Here is a 20,456-nt window from a genome sequence, read left to right as displayed (position 1 = left end):
ACAGGTGGATCCGCGCGCACTCTTCCCTCCCCCTTTCTAAACTGGGAGTCGGAAGGTCTGAACAGAAATCAATCCCAGCAATTTATTTTTAACTTCTTTCTCCTTAGCCGGGATTGATTTTTGTCTTTGTGATCAATGGCACAGAGAAAAGCTCCATGGCCCGAGCAGCTGTTCAAGCACTTGGTCTGGTCGGCCCCACATCTATCGAACAGAACATTAGAAGCCGATTATGGAAGTAATAGAATGAAGATGTTTGAAGGATGGGCCTGATTACCCCTGCCTTCCTGGGAGGAGTGCCTACAGGCAGGGGGTTGCCTGTGCTCCAGCCCAGGAGAGCGGCAGGGCTGGGAGACAGCAGGATGCTGCTATCCCCAGTGGGCAGAAGCCAGTAGGAGGAAGCCAGGAAGGGCAGGAAAGCACTGGGGATTCACTCCCCCTTTGCCAGCCTGACTCCCTCCTGCCTTTCGTTTTTAGCACTCTTGTTCTTCCTCCAACTATTTCATCTTTACTATACCAACTGCTGTTAGGTTTCGGTCTGCAAGTGAATCATCTGTTGCAAAATAGAAAAGAGAGAGAGAGAGAGGGAGAGAAAACTGCTTGGCTTTTCCCCTCTCCCTGCTTTAAGATTTTTTAAAATTGTCTGATTCTTTCATCTCCATTCTCTCTGTCCTTGTTTTCTCTAATCCAGTGTGTATGTGACAGGACCATGAATTTAGCCACTTCCTTTCTCTCCCTGGCCTTGTAACCTCTGGACAAGATTGCTTCCACCTTGTCCCCTGAGAAATGTCCTCGGGAGGGGTGCACACCTCATTGCAATGCACAGTGGTAATGGCAGCGAACGCAGTTGGCGTGGAGAGTCTTCCAACCCCAAGGCCTTCTGTCCGAGGCTCCGGAATAAACGCCTGAGGTTTTGCTGCTTGCCCCAGGTGGCGATTGCTTCCAGATTGCAGTAGGGAGAAATGATCAAAGTGCTCTTAATATGATTGTGTTTATTATTTCGCTCTGCTGTGTAATTGGTTCTTAGGTATTCCATGTGCGCGTAGGAGGGGAGGCATGGAAGTGGTGGCTTCCTTCCTTCCTCTGAAATGTCTGATAGGAGTCCTTGTGAAGTTGATTGAACAGAACCCTTCCGTAGATAAAACACTATAAGCCTCATCATTTTCTTATTTAAGATGTGTTTTCTGCCTTCCTCTGTGATTTTTACCTCTTGGCTAATTTTCTTATTGAATAATCTGTAGTTCTTGCAGAGTCAATGTCATGTAATAGTACTAGTAACACCTGCTGAGTGGCTGGTGTGAGCGAGGCATGGTACTAAGGCATTTTGTTGTCATGACATCCTAGGAGGGAAGTCCTACGCTTACCTCTGCCTCACAGAAGAGGCACAGGAAGGTGAAGTTCTTTTCCTAAGGTCACCCAGCCAGTGAAGAGTGGAGCAGAGATTTTGACCGAGGCTGTCTGATACCAGTGCACTCGTTCTGCTTTTTAAATGAGAATCCCAACCTAAATACTCTTATACTTTGAGCCAATTAGGTCAAGGCATGTGTAAGGGGCAGTAAGTAGGAGCAGAAACCCTTCACATGAAGTAGCAGCACAAAACATGTTTGTGGAGTTATTGAATGACAACAGAAGAAACTGACAGCAGAGAATCTTGGGATGTGAATTGAAGAAGATGCTCGTGCTAAGGAAATCAGGACCTGGGATGTGAAGGGATACGGAGCACAGGGCATGAGATTCTTAAGTCCCTACTTTGTGTCTGGTGCATGTTGGACCAGTATGTTGTGAGTGTGCCCACTCATGGGAGGATGAAATTGAGATCTGGAAGCAGTTAAGTGCTTTTCCCAAAGACCCATGGTAGCCAGTAGGGAGGGGTGAGGAAGGTACAAAATCCATGTCTAGGCTTCTGATGCAAGGCTCTTTGTGAATTTTCACAACAAAGAACTAAATAAGTAATCAAAAAGGTCCAGAAAGATAAATTTCTGGTAATCCAGCTGTAACTCTTGGGCATTTTCTTGAAGCATATCTACGTTCTTTATATGAACCTCTGCAACGAGAAAAAAAAAATAAAATCGTAATAAGGTTATTGAGCAGAGTGGTGTAAACTTTTTATTGGAAATGTCAAGCAAGAGTGAAGCATAGTGTTTATGTCAGATACTACACAGAAAAAACCCATAATAAAACCTACACACACCCCCTGGTTCTTGGCATACTTTCTTGAAGCAGCACTTTGGGAACCAATAACCAGTGACCCACTGTCTTGCATCTCACTTCCTGCAGTTTCTCCAGATGCGCCGCGATCTTTCTCTTCCTTCAAGATCCATCCCCATCATATCCCCACCTTTTCTCTCCATCCCACCCTTGCTTATATAGAGCACTGTAGTGGTATCCTGGCTAATCCACTGTTCCATCTTCAAATCCATCATCCTGCTCAGCAAACAGAAAGTCCTTTAGTGGTGAGAACCCATTCTTCTCCAAAGGTGGTGGGGCTGTCAATAACACTACATCCATATATATAATATGTATTACACATATATACATGTATATTACACATACATGCACATGTATATTACACATATATGCACATATATATGTATATGCTCTATATTACAGGTGTGTGCAGGTGTGTCGTGTGTACCCTGATTTTGGTGATCTTAGAAGGAGCATGAAAATAAATAGAGTCAATCGCTTCTCGGCCTTTTGGCTAAGATCAAGTGAAAATAACTAGTCAAGTACTGTGGCTCTGAGGGGTCACTTGTCCAGCACCCAGCCTTTAACTGGCTCAGGGTACCAGAGCACTATCACCGGTGTTATGTTGTCATTTGTATATCTTATATGTTAGGCTTGCTTTTACAAAGAAATGGTAAACTCCATGAGGTTACGGTCCTATGACTCCCATGGTAACTGAAATAGCCTGGGCACAAGAGTGCTGGGTAAGTTTTTGCTCACTGAATGGTATGTGCAACATATAGTAGAATTGGGGCCAGGACCCATCATGAGATGTCTAAACATGAGCAGTGTTCAAGGAATGATGGGGATTTGCCCAGATCCTTAATTAACATGTGGATTCAGCAGTAGGTGGAGAAGATTATCTTGGAATCTGCTTCCGTTCCCCACAGGAAAGCACACTCTCTTATCGTCATGTTATGTCGCCAAACACTCAAAGGAGTATTTGATGTAAAATCACGACCCACTTGCGAAACCCATGCAATTATCACCACTTTGTCTTTTTCTGATCTTGACTCAGCAGACACAGACTGAAGCAGCCTGGCAACCTGAAAAGAGCCTGGGGATTCAAGGCAGACGTTCTGTGGTTGGCTTTGAGCCTCACCTTTTAGTAGCAAGGTGACCTAAAGTCAGGCCCCTTCATTCTAAAATGGGGATGTAATTAGACCTCCCTCACAGGGTTGTGCCCTGACCAAATGAGATTCAGTCCAATAGTAAAAACTAATGGCAGGGAATAGAGTCCTCTAGAAATATTAGTTGTTATGACATGGGTGCCAGTTACTAAGAGAGGGCAAAATGGGAATATAGCACATTATCTACCATAGAAAATAGTACAAGAGAACTGAAAGGTACCAGTTTCCCATAATTTAGAATAGCAGCTGGTAAGTGCAGTGAGAAGGCGACAAACAAAGAGTTCTAAAAATCAGAGGAAGAAAAGATGAATTCCCACTGGGAAATTGGGGTGGAGAGGCTTCCTTAGGGAGGTAGTTTGTGATGCAAGTCCCTGCGATTTCAGTGATGCTGGGGGCTTCTCGTGATCTGGGTCATGGTAAGTCCCTCAAGGTAATTGGTCCTAAATTAACCATTCTTTAGAAAGGCTCTGTAGGAGACACTTCAGGTTTGTTCGGGGTTGTAGTGTTAGTGGGTGTCGTCAGGATTTTGAGAGCCAAGTTCAAATCCAGGCTCGACCACTTTGGAGCTGCATGATCCTATGCAGTCAGTGAACTCACCAACAAAGTGGGACTGCAAAGGATCTCCTCCATGTGGTCATTGTGCATGAGAGCAGAGAGCACAGACAGAGTGTGGGTGCAGAGCCTGACTCGCCAGTGGTGCTTCCGCCGATGGAGGACAGGAAAGGCCTGACACGAGGAGTACAACGGGGAGGCTCCAAGTAGCAGTTGGCATTTCACAAATATTCACGGCTCTCTTGGGGAAGTGGTGGTGTTTCCTGAGAAACAGCTTGACAGATGGTATAAATCTGTCCACTGCTGTCCCAAAATTCACTCATGAGGCATGCAAGTCCCATGTTGGTGAAGTTTTGCTGTCATATTTAGCAGCCCACACATATTTCCCAGGCCGCCTGGAAATCCCAGGTCCCAAAGAAGCATCCCTGTTTCTCTAGAAAATTAATGACTTTGTTTGCCTTGCCTTTTTAGGAAATGGAAAATATCTCGAACATATCGGTAAAATTAATCATTCTCTAAGTGGCGGTATAGGGCCGCCATTCATCTTGGGTGGCTGAATACACGTCTCCTCTTTATCTCAGCCTATCCATTTCCTGCTTCCTTTGTGACATCCTTATGGCCCACCAGTCTGTGGATAGCTATAGCCCCACTGGAGAATTTAAATTCTTCCTGCCCTGCACCCCCGCCAAACAATCAACAGAGTGGACCCGTCTGGATCATTGGCTTGATTTTTGTCTTAGTCTCTTCATACTGCTAGATACAGCACACACAGGATCTTACATACAGATAACAGAATCTTTCCCACAGTTCTGGATGCTGGAGGTCCAAGATCAAGGTACCGGCAGATTTGGTGGCTAAAGGGAACCCATTTCCAGGTTCATAGACATGGGGCAGAAGGGGCAGGGGAACTCCATGGAGCTTCTTTAATAAAGGCACTTATCCCTTCCCTGAGGACCCCACCCTCCTGACCTAATCACCTCCCAAAGGCTCCACCTCCAAATGCCATCACACTGGGGATTAGGTTTCAACATAGGAATTTGTGGGGAACACAAACTTTCCATCTACAGCAATTTTCCAGTGAAAAACTTCTAACATCTTAGGGTTTTTAGGTACATACCATAGGTCAATTATAACCTTCTGGTCATTACATTGTAGAACACTTTACAGTTCCATGAAAGCATTTTATTATCTCATTTACTGCTCTGTAAGAGAAGGGTAATTATTTGTTCCCTTTTTATGGAACAATAGCCCTGAAACTCCAAGAGATTAGTTACCATGCCAGTTGCCTCTCTGATAACCAGTGGAGCTGAAACTAGAAGCACGGAGGTCGCGCACACCAGGACCGCACACCCTTCTTCCTTCTTCTTCTTTCCCACTATTTTGTATTTATTTTCTGAAATTCTGGAAAACTAGAGAAAAGACAGAGACTGGTATCTGGCTTGGGAAGATTTCAGTCACTGAGCTAACCTCATAACGTCAGCCTATAGAGAGGAAAAAGGCTATGAGTGATCTCAAGTCAAAGAGAAAACTTACTTAGGAGGAAGAAGTCTATAGATGCTAGACTCCTTGCAATATCTGCTCCGGCCTCCTTGGCCCCATCTTTCCTGAAGCCACATGAAACTTGCAGTCTACCTAGACCAGGGGCATTTCTGAGAAGGGGAGCGAGGGGATGTTTTGCTGAATTTTTAACATGCCACTGTAGGGTTTCCATGGGTAGTGCTCGCTTGCTTGCTTGCTTGCTTTTTTTTTTTTTTTTTAAAGGCAGCTCTGGTATCCTGATCTGGAACACTCAAAGTAGACTGTTTAGGTTTTGGCTTTTTAGCTATTATATTAATTAAATTAAATATAATTATACATAGGTAGGTAGGTAGATAGATATTCAAGGGGCTCCCACCTTTTGTGCTCCGAGATGACAATTCAAGTCCTTATCTGTTCTTTTTTATTTCTCTACTCACCTTTGCCTTTTCTGTCTCCCTGAACCCTCCCCCCCCAAAAAAAAGAATGTTAGGAGAGGGAAGGCAAGGACTTCCATTCTGAAGGGTCAAATGTACATTCCAAGAACTTCTTCCCCTCCCTCTAAATCATAAAAGCCAGAACACAAAGATAAGTTTTGCAGCCATTAATGGTTCAATCTCTAGCACGAAACACATTGGCTTCATTGGGTTCATAGGTGTTGTCTCCATGAGATCATCCTGCCCAGAGGTCCCAGAAAAAATTTCAGTCCTCTCTCCCTGGTCTCTTCTGACCAGGTAGCCCATGTGGCGACACCAGCACTTCCTAAAGCCTCCAGTTGGCATATATAAACTGCCACCGTGGTCAGCCCCCAGTCAGCCCCTGGTCAAGGGGTGCAAGCAACTGCCTTCTAGCTTGGCAGGTGCATGTTCTATGCAGTGAGCATGTAGCATGTGGCAGTTTCAGATCTAAGGCTCTTTACATCGGTACTGTGTTTACTCCTCATGATAGCATGTTGTTGGGTTGAATTGATGTCTCCACTTCCCAGAGGAAGAACTGGGATGGTTAAAGTAATTACCTGTCCAAGATCACCAAACCAGCAAGTGGCAAAAGCAGGACTGAAACACAGGTCTGGGATCCCAACCAATGTACTATAATGCTAAAAAATCAGAGGGAGAGCCTTCTTTGAAAAAATGTAATTGGAAATGTATTTGAAAAAACAGACTCAGAATCAGGCGATTGATTCCTCTCCTAGGGCTGTGGGTAGACCTGACATGAGTCTTTCCCCCTGTGCTTTTCTGACTCGCCACCTTTACTCTCCCTTCCTACCAATCCGAGTAGGCAGTGTAGGTTCCAAGAAGTCTTGGCAAGGGTCGGCCCAGGTGACAGTTCTTTGTCAGTATGTTTTGGCCAACCTTAGTATTCACCTTCTCTCCAGCACACCCCCGCCCCCACACACACTACAGATTGAGAGAACAATATTGGCTTCAGTGTCAACCATCTTATTCCAAATCTATTCTTGGTGAGGTTATTTTGGGGGTGGTTATGTTAGGGCCCCAGTAAAATATTTTATTGTGTTAGGGCCCCAGTAAAAGATTTTATGTGCAAATCTGTTCCAAAGAGGTTTCAGCCTCAGCACAGTGTACAAGTGGTAGGTAATAGATAGACCCACTCTTTCTAGAAACAGGCAGATAAAACTGCATATTATGTTAATATCACACAGCCTCCAGGACATAAAATGAACAAACATCAGTTTGACAAACACTAAATTCAACATCAAGGAATCTAGCAGAGGAGATGGCTTGCTGGTAAGATGTCATGTGGTTCCAGACCTCTAGTGTGGTGCCTTAGCAAAACATTTCTGGAAAAAGAGCGTAAGCTGGCAGGGGCAATGTAGCCTGCTGTGGAGAAGCCCCCAGGATCATCCCAACACTTAGAGCAACTTCCTGATGAGACCGATGGTTATTTATCGACTTTGTGGTCCAGCAGTGAAATCCTGCTCCTTTGTTCTTGAGAGAGAACTGTGATCTTTGAAGGAATTATGTAGGTGGAGAGGAAGAGAAAGGCCTAACAATGTCAAGATTTATTTTAAATAATCTGAATAGAATTAATGAGCAAAGAAATTGGAAAAGTTAATTGTGCATCCTAACAACTGTGCGGTTCCCTTTTGTTTCTTGAAGGAGGAGGGGCTGCTGCAGGGGCTGTGTGGGAGTCTCTAATGGAGGCCTGTACAGGTGGCCACTTCCCTTGTGTAGGCAGATTATTCACATCATATTGGGCCCAGCAAGGTCCTCTAGCTAGAAAACCTTCTAAATGTCATTTCCTGCTTTTCTTGTGCCAGCCAGAATTCTTTCCACTCTGGTCCCTCTTATTCACAAATGCTAGTAGGAGCACTGTTCACTCCCGTGCAACAATAGAGCATTGATTTCTGAGGGCTGAGGAATGGATATGATTCCTCACATAAAAAGATTGGCTTTGCTCATAGGCATCTTCCCTGGTGAAATGGGAAGTTGAGTGACACGGGATCCATTCTCCTCCACAGAGGTCTGGAAACCCGACGTAGCCTGAGGGACCAGCATAAGCTTTGCAGTCAGACAGACTTGGGCTCAAATTCCAGCTTCACCATTTACTTGCAGTGTGTCTTTGAGTATGTTGTGTAACTTCTTTAGGTCTCAGTTTCTCACCTGAACATAAAATAGAAGGCTAGTGTGTGCAGAGGAACAGGGTTTGGTATATACTAAATACTCAGAGTATGTTATATTATTAATATTTATGCTTTGTAGGGTACTGCTAATGTTACTAAAAATAATAATAGTAATAGTAGTCATTACTAGTGTGGATATTAAATAATATCATGAATGTAAATCACTTAACATAATAGATACCTGAAATGTTAAGTTTTGCTTCTCTTTCCAGATTACCTATGCCCACTTACAAGCTCTAGAGATATTACAAGTTTTCTTCTCTCTATGGCAGAAACAGACTCAACATGACTCCAGGCACTTTGGTTCCATCTTTCTTTCTTTCTTTCTTTCTTTCTCTCTTTCTTTCTTTCTTTTTTTGGCAGATTTCTCTTTCTCCTCCAGGGCAAGCCATCTTCCAGAATCAAGGAGAAATTAAAATAAGTAAATAAATAAATAAAAGATATGTCAGGTTAGACTTGGTTACAGTAAGAATGAGAACAAGTCAGAAGAGACAGATGTGTTTAATGGTCAGTGCATTTGTCCAAAGGAATCATTTTCACTGGCCAGGAGCCCAATTAAACCTGTAAAATGGAAATCCAGAAAATCAGATTAACGAGCCAGTCATTAGAGAGGAAAAGACCCAGCTAATTCAGTATTTAGAATGACGGATGGACCCAGAGCAAATAATTGGATGACATTCATCATATGTAAAATAAAAGGTGTCACTTGGAGGGAAAGTGGTAATAATCTCTGGGATTTACAATGCCAGTGGATTTGCTTGTGAGGAAGAGAAAAGTTCATCAAAATAGATTAATAGTCACTAAACTTTATTCTTTCTTTGTGTGTTGCCAGAGAGTCACACAAATAACAGTGGAGAGGCAACAAAAGCATCAGCTTGGTATCCTCCCAACACTGTAAGGATTTGGTTTCCAAGTAGGGAGTGCTAGAAATAAGTTCCTGTGACCATCTAGGTACTGGGTGGGAATGGAGAGTTCTTCTCTCCATCCATGGATTAGTCCCTAAACAATGGAGGAAATCAAACTCCAAGCATCTCTGGTTGAGTGGATTAATCCCCACAATTCATTATTGACAAGTTAGTCAATGAGTGTTGAGCCCCTGCTCCGTACCTGACATTTTGGGGTTGCACTTATTCCTCATTAAGGGCTTGGACATGGGGGAGAGTCACAGATGAAAAGCTGTGTGATATCAAGCAAGTTAGTTGACCACTCTCAGCCTCAATTTCCTGACCAGTAGAGGTATTATGTATTATATTATGTATAATTAGAATCAAATGAAGTATGGCGTATAAACTGCTCATTGTCCCATTTTCTGTGTAATCAGTTTTCATTGCATAGTAGCTATTATAAATCTAGTTATTACCTCGCGCTCTCTCTTCTATGAAGATTTCATTTTTAAGATACACCATCAATGTCATAACAGATTTTCTGGAATATGAAGAAAGGTTATATACACATGCTAATTACAGAGACTTTTATATGTTTTTTAAAAACATCTGGGAGTCAAGAAAATGTATTGCTGTTATAGTGAGATGAATGAGGTGAATGGAGACCCTTCTTAGTCATAGGAGGGGGAGAATAGGTCTAGAGCCAAACTTTGCTGGGTTCAAATTTATCTTATCTTGGGCAAGTCACTCAGTATCTTGTAGTCTCTGAAGGGTTGTCATGAGGATGAAACTGGATAATTTATATAATGGCTACATGCAGTTTTGGAGCATGGTAGATGAAACTCAATCAATGACCATTGTGTCATTACTTTTATTATTATGTATTCACCAATCACTTGGCCACGAGGCCAGCACTTCCTAAGAATCAGGGAGGTTGAAACCTTATAAGAAGACATGGAGGAAAGATTGAAGGAATATGTGTCCCACAGAGTGAATGTTGAGAGGGCTGTAGGAATAGAGAGAACAGAGGCCAAGAGTTGAGAGAGAAATTGTAATGAATTGGTAGCATCCAAAAACCCATCCAGGAACCCATTGGCCTTAAAGTGAGATTAAACCATCAATTAGATGGTAGAAGATACAGAGAAGGATACAACCAGGACCAAGCAGAACTATGGGAGCCAGGTTGATATCACTGGGAGACACTCTGATTCTTAGATACTGGAAGAACCTCTAGCCTCCTGGGGCTTCATCAGCCCCTTAGTAGTTTGGATCGTCCTATCGTGTACCTGAAGTATAATCTCCATCTTGATTGCTCAAGCACAAAGTCTCTCAGTTGTGTGTGTAAGCTTGTGAGAGAGAAGGTCTGGGATCTCTCACTCATTAGAAAAGACAATTCAGGTCAGGCATAGCTGGGCAGAGTTCCCAAATTGGTGGTGCCCATCACCCTGTTGAGGAGACCACTCTGTTCTGCTTTGGCTCTTGGTGATTTGGAAACCCCAAGGGACACAGTTTTGTTTGTGGGGCTGGTCAGATGCTCAGTGGTGCTCTTACCTTGTTCCCTATGGAACCTACTAGGTCTTCTCAGGAGAAGTTTCTTTTATTTGCTGTACTCTTGGCCAGCATTCACTAACAGGACTAGCCTTCTCTGATGCTGCTTTATTTCCCCAAGGCAAGCTGGGTGACATTCAGGGTGTCCTGTAGAGAGCTATTTTTTAAGCCTATGATAAGTGACTGGAGCATTTACTTTGGGATTTAAAAACTTTATCACTGGGTATGAAATCTCCTTTACGGGTGATGAAAATTGTTTAGAATTGGGTAGAGATTACGTAACACTGCAAATGTGCTAAATGCCACTGAATTTTACATTTTAAGATGGTTAATTTTATATAATAGGAATTTTGCCCCAATTTAAAAAAAAAAACACTTTATCATCATTTTCAACACAAAATCAGGAAAATAGCTATATCTCAGAGGGAGGCCAGGGTCATGATGGGTGTAGGGCACGGAGGCACAGAAGTGTATGTCAGTTGTCTTTAAAGTTCTAGTTCTGAGCTGCTCGGATTGGGGTCCCTGAACCAGCAGTATCAGCATCACCTGGAAGCTCATTAGAAAAGACAATTCCTGGACCTCACCCCAAAGTGATCAACTCAAAGACTCTGAAGGTGGGGCCCAGATGTGTGAGTTTTAAGCAGCTTTCCAAGTGATTCTGATGCAGCTTAAGTTTAAAACTACTGTTCTAGTTCTTCGGTTGACAGGCGTGCATGTGTTAGTTTTATAATTTATAATTAAAACACTAATTCAAAAAGATGATACGCATGACTATGTTTATTGAAGCATTACTGACAACAGCCGAATTATGGAAGCAGCCCAAGTGTCCATCAGTAGATGAGTAGCTAAAGAAGATGTGGTATAGATCTCTATAATGGAACATTACTCAGCCATAAAAAATAATGAGATCTAACCATTTGCAACAACGTGGATGGATCTAGAGAGTATTATGTTCAGTGAAATAAGTCAGTCAGAGAAAAACAAATACCATATGATTTCAGCCATATGTGGAATTTAAGAAACAAACAAATGAGCAAAGAAGAAAAGACAAACCATAAAACAGACTCTTAACTATAAAGAACAAACAGATGGTTCCCAGAGGGGAGCTGAGTGGGGGGAATGGTGAAATAAGTGATGGGAATTAGGATACTTATCTTGATGAGCACTGTGGAGTATATAGAATTGTTGAATCCCTATATTGTATTCCTGAAACTAACATAACACTATATGTTAACTAAACTGGACTTAAAATAAGAAAGAGAGAGAGGGGGAGGGAGGGAGAGAAGGAGGAAGGAAAGAAGGAAGGAAATTAAACAAACAAATAAGATTAAGCAAGGACTAGTGATAACTGTGTATTTAGTACCAAAGGTTATATTTTAATCTGATTCTATGCAGTTGAAATTTATTTTAAAAAGAAAAAAACTTCTTAGCAACTCATTGATCTTAATGTGAATGCCCCACCTCTAAGCCAGTGCAGAATGATACAGATTCAGAATAGATGTTTTATCAAAAAACAAAAACCAGGGGCACCTCAGTGGCTTAGTTGGTTAAGTATCTGCCTTCGGCTCAGGTCGTGATCCCAGGGTCCCAGGGACCAAACTGATCTCTCCTCTTGATTCATAGCTTAAGTCTTTGCACCAAGTTTTTTCCAAGGTTCTGCCTTCACTCGGACTCTTAACATTTTCTCTGCCTGGCAGTCTCTGTGCTTCCAATCTGTGCAGAAATACAGGGAGCCATAGGAGATGCCATCTCTTGGAGGGAGGAGCAATGGGTGGCTTTCCATAGATGTGGCACCTCGCCTGCTCCCCGCAGCCACTGTGGATGGCCACCAGGTTTGGACTGGTGTGGGAGGACTGGCCTGTCTCCAGCAAGCGTGTGACGAGAACAAAGAGGGGGCCTCCAGCAGTTGCCTCCTCAGTATGGGAGCCAGGTTGCTGTTGTCCTGCTATTTTCTCTGAACAGGCTATGGTGACTTCCCTGGTGAATATTAATGTCCCCCCCAAGTTAGGATGATTGGGCTGAAGCACCATCTGCAGAGCTGTGCCATGTTCGCAGGGCTTTTCAACAAGCCCAGACCAGAGGACCATTTCTTGGAGTGGTTTCCAGGTTCCTATAAGAATCTATCCTTCCCAGGATTACAGAGCTTGACTCCCCTAGCCATCAGACAGCAGAGCTGGGACTCACACTCAGGATTTCTCACCTTCCAATCCAGAGTTCTTCCTCTGACCCTTGATTCCTTTAGATCACCTGCACATGGAAAGGAACAAAAACTACTTTCTCAGTGCATGGATTTGTAAATATGAAGGGAAAAAAATGTGCTCAGAACAGAAATGAAATTAATTTCAAGTAACAAGAGCTTTTGAGCAATAGTAGTTACTCGGATTCAGAAAAAAAAAATTCACAATCATATCATGATTGCAATGGAATAGAAAATTATTTTAAGGCAAAATAAATTGATCATGGGTACATCTCACATGAGTAGTTTCAGTTTGCAGTTGAAACTATGTATTAGGTGTGTATGTAGGCAGAGCACAGTGACCAAATTCAGAGTCCCTGCTCTCACTGAAGGTGTCAACCATTGGGAAAGACTGTTGTCATTTCTTATTTGTTATCTGAGTGTTGTGACTTGGGAACACCTCAGTGCTGTGGGACTGGAGGCTCAGTGCCAGGAAGGGACACTCTCTGAAAGGTTATCACAAACCTATTGTGGCTGTTGATGGAGAAGCTAATACCTTCCAACTTGGCCATGATCCCTGGCCCCATCTGACTTCTCTGTGTTTCCCTTATGATCCAGGTGACAACTGGTGGAAGAGCCAGCTACTACGTGTCCTATCGGAGAGAGGCCTTTGCCCAGATAAAGCTGCCCAAGTACTCCCTGCCCAAGGTATGTCCAAGCAGGGAGAGACTGCCATGTTGGACTGCAGGGAGGTTTGACCTCTGCCTGGGGAACAGCTGGCATTGAGCCTCACTTGCCACTGTGGGGCTCTGGCCTCTGCTGATGGCCCAGCCTGGGTTCTCTATTCTCTTCTCAGCGGGGCATGTAGGCAAGAGCTTTGATTCCCTGTCTCATACATCCTGTATAGTCTGGAGTCATTTCCCAGTGAAAGGAGAGCTATCACACAATCCCTTCTGGGAGTCCCTCCCTCATGCAAGGGCCTTACTGCCAAATAGAGGGACAGGTTCAGAAGGGCCCCGACAGGAGCCCAGACACTGTAGGTGTGTATGCACAAAGGTGCCCAGGTGAGTCTTGTGGAGTTCATGCTTCTCTCTACATTTTAATGCAAAATGTAAATGCACTGCCTATGTTTCTGCTCCCTTCTGCCATTATGAGTAATTAAAAAGGAATAATTTACTATAATGTTAATATCAAATGATGGCATTTTAACTCCTTTGTTGGAAAATCTTAAAACCTATCCTGTGGACTCCATCCCTTGTGAACAATGACTTCCTGGAGGAGAAGGATCCTAGAACCTCAGTCTAAACATGGACAGGATACAATTGCATTACCTAAAAAGGCTCCAAAAAAAGGCTAGGTTCTGGTTGGACACATAACAAATGTAATGTTGTAAAGCATCCGGTCTGTAAGCTGGTGCTGGGAAACAGCATGAAAGGCTGAATGACCACAGAGGTGGGAGGGATTATGGGACAAGAGGGTGGGTAATCGTCACCCCTGGTTGTTTCATTCATTCATTCATTCATTCATTCATACATGCACACATAAATCCATTCATTTGTTTGCTCCTTCTTTTATTCAACTATTGAACTGTTCTTTCTCCTATTTCAGCTTTTACTCTGTGCCAGGCACTAAATTAAGCTCTATGGAGAGAGTACAAAAGAAGCCACAAATGGTCCCTGCCTTTGTGGAGCTTATATTCTGGTAGAGAAGAGAGACACTGAACAAGCAATTGTAGGTGTAGGGAGTGTTATAGGTATAGAAGTTCAAGGACCATTGTGACATAATGGGTGGAGCTTACCTATACAGATACAGAGGTCAAATTTCCTAAGAAAGTGAGATTTAAGATGATGTAAGAGGATTAAGGAGTTAACCCTGCAAACATGGGTTGGGAAACCAATAGAAAAGGCACACATAGGCCCTATTTTAAGAGAGAGAATATCCATTCAACAAACTAAACACCATCTCAAGAGGCTGGGTTGCAGAGAGAGGGGTAGAGAGGCTGATGGGATGAGCAGGGACTGCATTAAGTCGCCCCAGGGGCCATGGGATCAACTCCTCATTTTCTCTCCCCTGTCTGTGACTGGCTGGTAAGGGACCATTCTATAACATCGTGGTTGCGGGATGTCCCCATCAGATGTTCTAAACCCAGGCAGGAAAGCATTTCTCTGCTAAGAAAAAAGGAGGATGGAGAAGTTAGTAATCAGGCTTTTTCTGAAGGAGAAAGACCTCTTGCAGTTCACTTGATGATTTCCACCTATTGGCTCAGGAGAAGTACTTCGAGAACTTTCCAAACCATATCCCCAGCATAAGGCCTTTTCTGTCTCTGCACTGTGTGCATATTTCATGTATTTTTAACCTTCCAAGATAAACAAACAGTTTGCTCCCCTGGGCAGTGTGGCTGCAGGTGGGGACAAATGAAGCCTGGGATTGATCACAACCCTGGAACACTCCATTAACGGTCAGCAACCCCATGGCAATTTATCGTGGCGGAGTACCATCCGCGCGGCCCCTTTTATAGAACTCCATCCAGAGCAGCTTCATTAATACGAGGGCTGCTGTGAAAATAGCTGGATGGTTATCGATCCCCTTTATTAGCCAGCATTGGCTCTGATTTTCCCCAGCCTAGGCCGAGGAGGTGAGGACAGAGGGGGTGGGAGTGTTTAAAAATGGAAATGGCTTTTAAGCAAGTAGTTGCTGTTCCAGGAGCTGCCTCTGCTGTTGGGCGTCTTGCTTACAAAAACAAGGAGAACCCCCCTGTCATCACTGCCCTCACACACCTCCTCCCAGCCTGTCTGTTCAGAACACGCTCCCCTGGGGTGCTCTGTGGCTCGGAGCGTTTTGCAGAGAATGAAATGAACACCATTAATAATGAGTGGCATTATTAGGAGTGGCAACCTTGTGCTGAGTCCTCCGTAACCAGTCCCTGGGCATGGGGGGAGGCAGGGAAGGGGCATGGAAGCCACGCACCAGCAGGGGGTGAGGGCACAAATGACCGAGAGCCGTGGTATAGCCTGGCTGAAAGGCAGTGGAGCTTCTGAGCAAGAAACCCTGAGCTTTCTTTCCAGCTCTGCCACTTGCTTATCCAGGAGCCCAGGTCTTTTTACCTGTGAAATGGGCATCATGATACCATTGAACTTTACTGAGCCCAGTGCTTCTGGAGAACAGCGAGATTTAAGAAATAACCAGCTCTTTTGTGTTCCTAGAAGTAGCTCACTATAAAAACCCACTCTTCCCCATGCCCCTCGCTAAGATACAGAAGCCTGCCTGTTTACCTTGGATAAGACCAAATTCTCATTCCTTATCTATAAATGGTTAACTGAACTCTTTGTCCCCACTGGGGGACAAACTGGACAAAATGCTGGCTAATTCAACTTTGGCTGGCTTTTCGCCTCCTCCCCACCCCAACCTCCGAACTTGGAGCCACTCTTGGGCGCTTAAGCAGACACTAGAACTCAGGACAACCCCTATTAACAAGCCTTCTAAAAATCGGCTGACTAAGGAGGATGGTATCCTGTTCAATGGCCCCTCTCCCACCACTTGCTCACCCGGCTCCCCATATCCAGTTCTCTCTAGCCTTGTTTTACTTTCTCTCCATAAAAATAATTCTCCCCTGCCATCACCCTGAGGGACTTGCAGATAGGATAGCCAGAGTGTTCTCCCTGTTGCGATAGTCTTGCACATAAAGGCTCTCCCTACCTAAATCTGGGTTTGCTTTTAGTTGACAGTAGAAGATGTTTTATCCCATTTTGAATAATAAAAGGAAAGAGAGGGAAATATGCTTGAGAAAATTTATTATAATGATAATGACAGTGATATTAACCTTTTCTTTAATTTCCTTAGGACAATTTCCCTTAATTTTTACATTTCCCCAAATACTGATTTATCCTTCTTTGCTGTGTCACAGCCACACTTCTTAAAATGTTATCTGTAATTCTAATTTCTTTTGGTGCTTCCTATCTACACTTCAACTCACTGTCAGCTGTATTCTGGTCTCCCACACCCCTCTCTCCTATTCCACCAAAATCCTCTAGCCATTGCTACCAGGGAACACCTCCCAGCCAAATCGAATAAACATTTCTACAGCTTTTCTTTCTTTCTTTCCTTCCTTCCTTCTTTCTTTCTACCTTTCTGGAGCACTTGACACTGCTAGAAAAAAAAAAAAAATTCACACCTGATGCTCCTCCTCGTGGCATATTTTATTCTTTTTTTTTTTAATGTTTAAAAAAACATTTCATTTCTAACTGCACATTTCATCTTTTTTTTTTTTTTAGATTTTATTTATTTATTTGACAGAGAGTGATCACAAGTAGGTAGAGAGGCAGGCGGGGGGGGGGGGAAGCAGGCTCCCTGCTGAGCAGAGAGCCTGATGTGGGGCTCAATCTCAGGACCCTGAGATCACAACCCGAGCCGAAGGCAGCGGCCCAACCCACTGAGCCACCAAGGCGCCCCGTGGCATATTTTATTCTAATTCACTTTTCTGATTCCCCTTCTCCTGCCACCCTTAAATGTTGATGATCCTAAGTTCTCCTGGTATTCTGCATGGTTCTTGGGTGACCTCATCCCTTCTCGTCATATCGGCGACATCTCTGTTCACAGTCCCATCTCATACCTATTGAACCCTGGACTGCTTTTTCGAAGTACTTCCCCTGAAAAAAACCATTTTAAAACTCTAGACCTAAGCTCAGTATCTCTACCTTATATCATATCTCCAAAATTTCATCCCTTTCTTGTGTTTACTTACTCTACTCATTCATACAAAAACTTTTACTAGATATCCACCATGTGCTATATGGATATTTAGTAAGTGCTAGAAATGCAGTGATCCATAAGAAAGACACAGTGTCTGCTCTTTGGGAGCTTATGAGCTAATGAGAGAGACTGATGTAGAATAAATAATTACGCATATTAATTATGAGTATTTAATTATGATTGTATGAGCATGCTAATGAGAGAATTTTGTAGGTCACATACCTGACATATTAAAGATATGCCTTTTTCCTTTGTCGCCCTGTGGGTTCTGCTTCCCTGATATCTCACCAGTCCATTTCTTAGGGGTCTCATAGAAAACCTGCTTCCTTAGTCCAGGCCCTCATGTATCACTACTGAGATGTTGCAGCCACCTTGTAAGCCTTCCCCCTGCCCCACTGAAATCCACCTTGGACCCTGGGATCTCACAGTTAAGCTGGCCTAGTGTAGCCAAATCTTTGCACTGGGCAGTTCTAATTATCCCCTTTTCCTCCTCAAAATCTTGTGCTAGTTTTGTATTTCCTTCTGGGTAAAACTTAGGTGGGCCAATGCAGGGCCCCTTATGGTGGGGCCACTCTGTCCTCACCTCCCTCAGGGAAAAACTGCTTTCAAACCAATCAGGTTTCACGCATTTTGATGGATGCCCCCTTGACCGCCCCCATCTATAAGCATTTGTACTCCCATCAGTACCCGTACCAGGGACCTTAGTCAGATTCACAGAAGGCAAGGAGGGCATGACATTCCCACCACCATTGGGCATCTGCTTGAGGTCATGTTATACATCTTGGTTCTCTCTGTATTTCTATTGTCTGGTGGATGGCAGATGCTGAATAGCGTGTGTTATAGTGAATGAAGTTACATTCAGCCCAGATTACATGAAATGTTTCGATCACGGGGAAGTGTTTTCACCATTGTTTACCTATGAAGTCTCACGTTAGGTTTGCAAAAGGCAACTATGATTCTTCCAACTTAATGGGAGGGTATGGGGGAGTGTTATTTATAATTGTTCTCCAAATAAAAACATGAGTGTGGTTATGTCTGATGCTGTCCAAATTCCAGTTTATTGAAGTGCCAACCAGAATTTCCTTACTGCTTTTCCCCCCTCTTCAGTCTCTCTCTTCATCACCCGTCAGATCTCGCTCTGCTTGTTCTCAAGAGTAGCAAGCACATCTTCGTTTTCTTCGGAAGGAGGTGACATATGCTTTCGGGTTAGATTGAGGTTGCAGGATTCAAGAAATATGGTTTATTATCATTCAGCTCTCTATTAGACCAGTATACTGAAAATGAATCATTTGTTCTTGAAGGCATAATATTCTGGTTATTATTGGTTGATTCGTATTCAACTAGAAGATCTATTTGGAGAGAGGACACATAGCTCAGAGCTTTTTCAAGGAGTGATGACCCAGACTGCATGCACCTGACTTGTCTGGAAGGCTGGTCCAGATGGTGGGACTTAAGCCTTCCCAACCAGACACATTGACTCAGAACCTCAGGCAGTGGGACCTAGGAGTCTGCCTGCTTTTAAGATCTCCAGGTCATTTTGATGCATATTGAGTTATATTCCCACTGATAACAGAGTTCAGATAGTTTTGGGTTTAAATATTAGTAATGTCATTTATTAGCCAAGTGACTTAGGGAAATTAAGAACTTTTCAAGCCAACTTCCCAGGGTCCTGGTTGCTAGAGAGCACCCTGTCCCCCGAGCCTGCTGTACCTGTAAGTCAGGTGATACACCCCACAGGCACAACAAGCCTGGCTGCCTTCCATCCTGACCGTGCCCCAGTGTTTTCGGTTTTTTTTTCCCCCACTTCTTTTACATTAGTTTAGTCTAAAATAACTTAGCTCATTCATTTTTATAACCAAAACATCTGGGAAAAGCCCGGCATTTCTATTGCATTTTTAACAGGGTAAGTGAATTTAATCTGTATTTCCTGCAGCTGCTATTTCCCCTCCTACTGGGTTCTCGGGCTTTCATTCCACACCAACACAACACAATTTCATCACAGGGTTTTTAAGTGGAAGCCTTATTTCCATTTTCAAGCAGCTCAGTGGGATCCTGTAATTCTATAAGGTGTGTAAGCACAAATGAACTAGAGAGGTCTCAGTCAAAGCGACCTAGGGAGTTCAAGGCCAGACGATGAGATCTGGCAGATCCTCCAATAAAAAGAGCCAGAGCGCTTCTCACTTTTCCCACCTCCTTGTTGTCCAAATCGAATGAGCTTGCTCCTTCCAAAAAACGTCTTGGAGAAGTGCTCCACGGTTGTGAAATCCAGAAAGGATTTCAGCAATAAAAGAAGACAGTGCTACCCTCTTTTGTTGCTGAAATCCTTTCTGGGAAAGATTGGGCAAACAAAGTAAAAGCTAGACCAGGCCTGGTGATTTACTGTCAACTTCAGTTGCCTGAGCCCCTACTACAAGTGCTTGCCACCATGGTGACCAGGGTCTTCTGCCTTCTCGGGATGCCATTACTCTTTGGCGTATCTACCTGTGTAGTTACGCGTTTTTTAACTCTTACATTATGTCCAGCATTTGTTTGTCTGTGCCAACAGTTCCTCCAGACAGCATGAATTCCTTAGCAAAGGACTTGAGTTTGTGATCATCTTTGTATAGTGCCTAGCCATGTACGAAAACTGGCTTTTATAAACTCTTCTGAGTTGTGAACTGATTAGATTTGATTGTAGAAATGTCCTAGTCCAGGTATACAAACTAAAGTGACTTCAGGGACCAGGGTGTTAACATGAATATGTAAGAGGCAGGTCATAAGAACATTTGGGCACTTAAGGCTGAGGCTTCCTGAGTGCTGACTTCATCTAAAAGACTACATCGTTCAGGTATTCGGTAGAGGCTATGATCAGACCAAACATTTGTGATTCCCATTCATCTCATGGGTCATAGGATTGCAACTTCCAATCCAGAGGCTTTCTCCCTCATATATATCCAGGTGGTTAGAAGCTCACAAGTAGGTTAGAGCCGTATGACGCGTTCAACACTTGGTTCTGCCACTTACTGGCTTTATAATGGGAAGCAAGTTGGCAAACCCCT

General features: G+C 43.5%; 1 protein-coding gene across 2 annotated transcripts in view; it reads left to right on the top strand.

The window, feature by feature from the left end:
• Positions 1-20,456, top strand: part of SORCS3 (sortilin related VPS10 domain containing receptor 3) — a 586,410-nt gene that overhangs the window by 455,544 nt on the left and 110,410 nt on the right. For both annotated transcript variants that reach the window (XM_004749297.3, XM_013054566.2), the window contains exon 8: positions 13,288-13,377. In XM_004749297.3, the coding sequence (XP_004749354.2) occupies positions 13,288-13,377 (90 nt within the window). The remainder of the gene's footprint in view (positions 1-13,287; positions 13,378-20,456) is intronic.

The sequence above is a fragment of the Mustela putorius genome, unplaced genomic scaffold (genome assembly GCF_011764305.1).
Source record: "Mustela putorius furo isolate JIRA1106 unplaced genomic scaffold, ASM1176430v1.1 tig00003909_pilon_pilon_pilon, whole genome shotgun sequence".
In the NCBI taxonomy this organism is placed as follows: domain Eukaryota; kingdom Metazoa; phylum Chordata; class Mammalia; order Carnivora; family Mustelidae; genus Mustela; species Mustela putorius.
The sequence above is the reverse complement of the archived record's forward strand: the minus strand, read 5'-3'. Positions and strand labels throughout refer to the sequence as shown.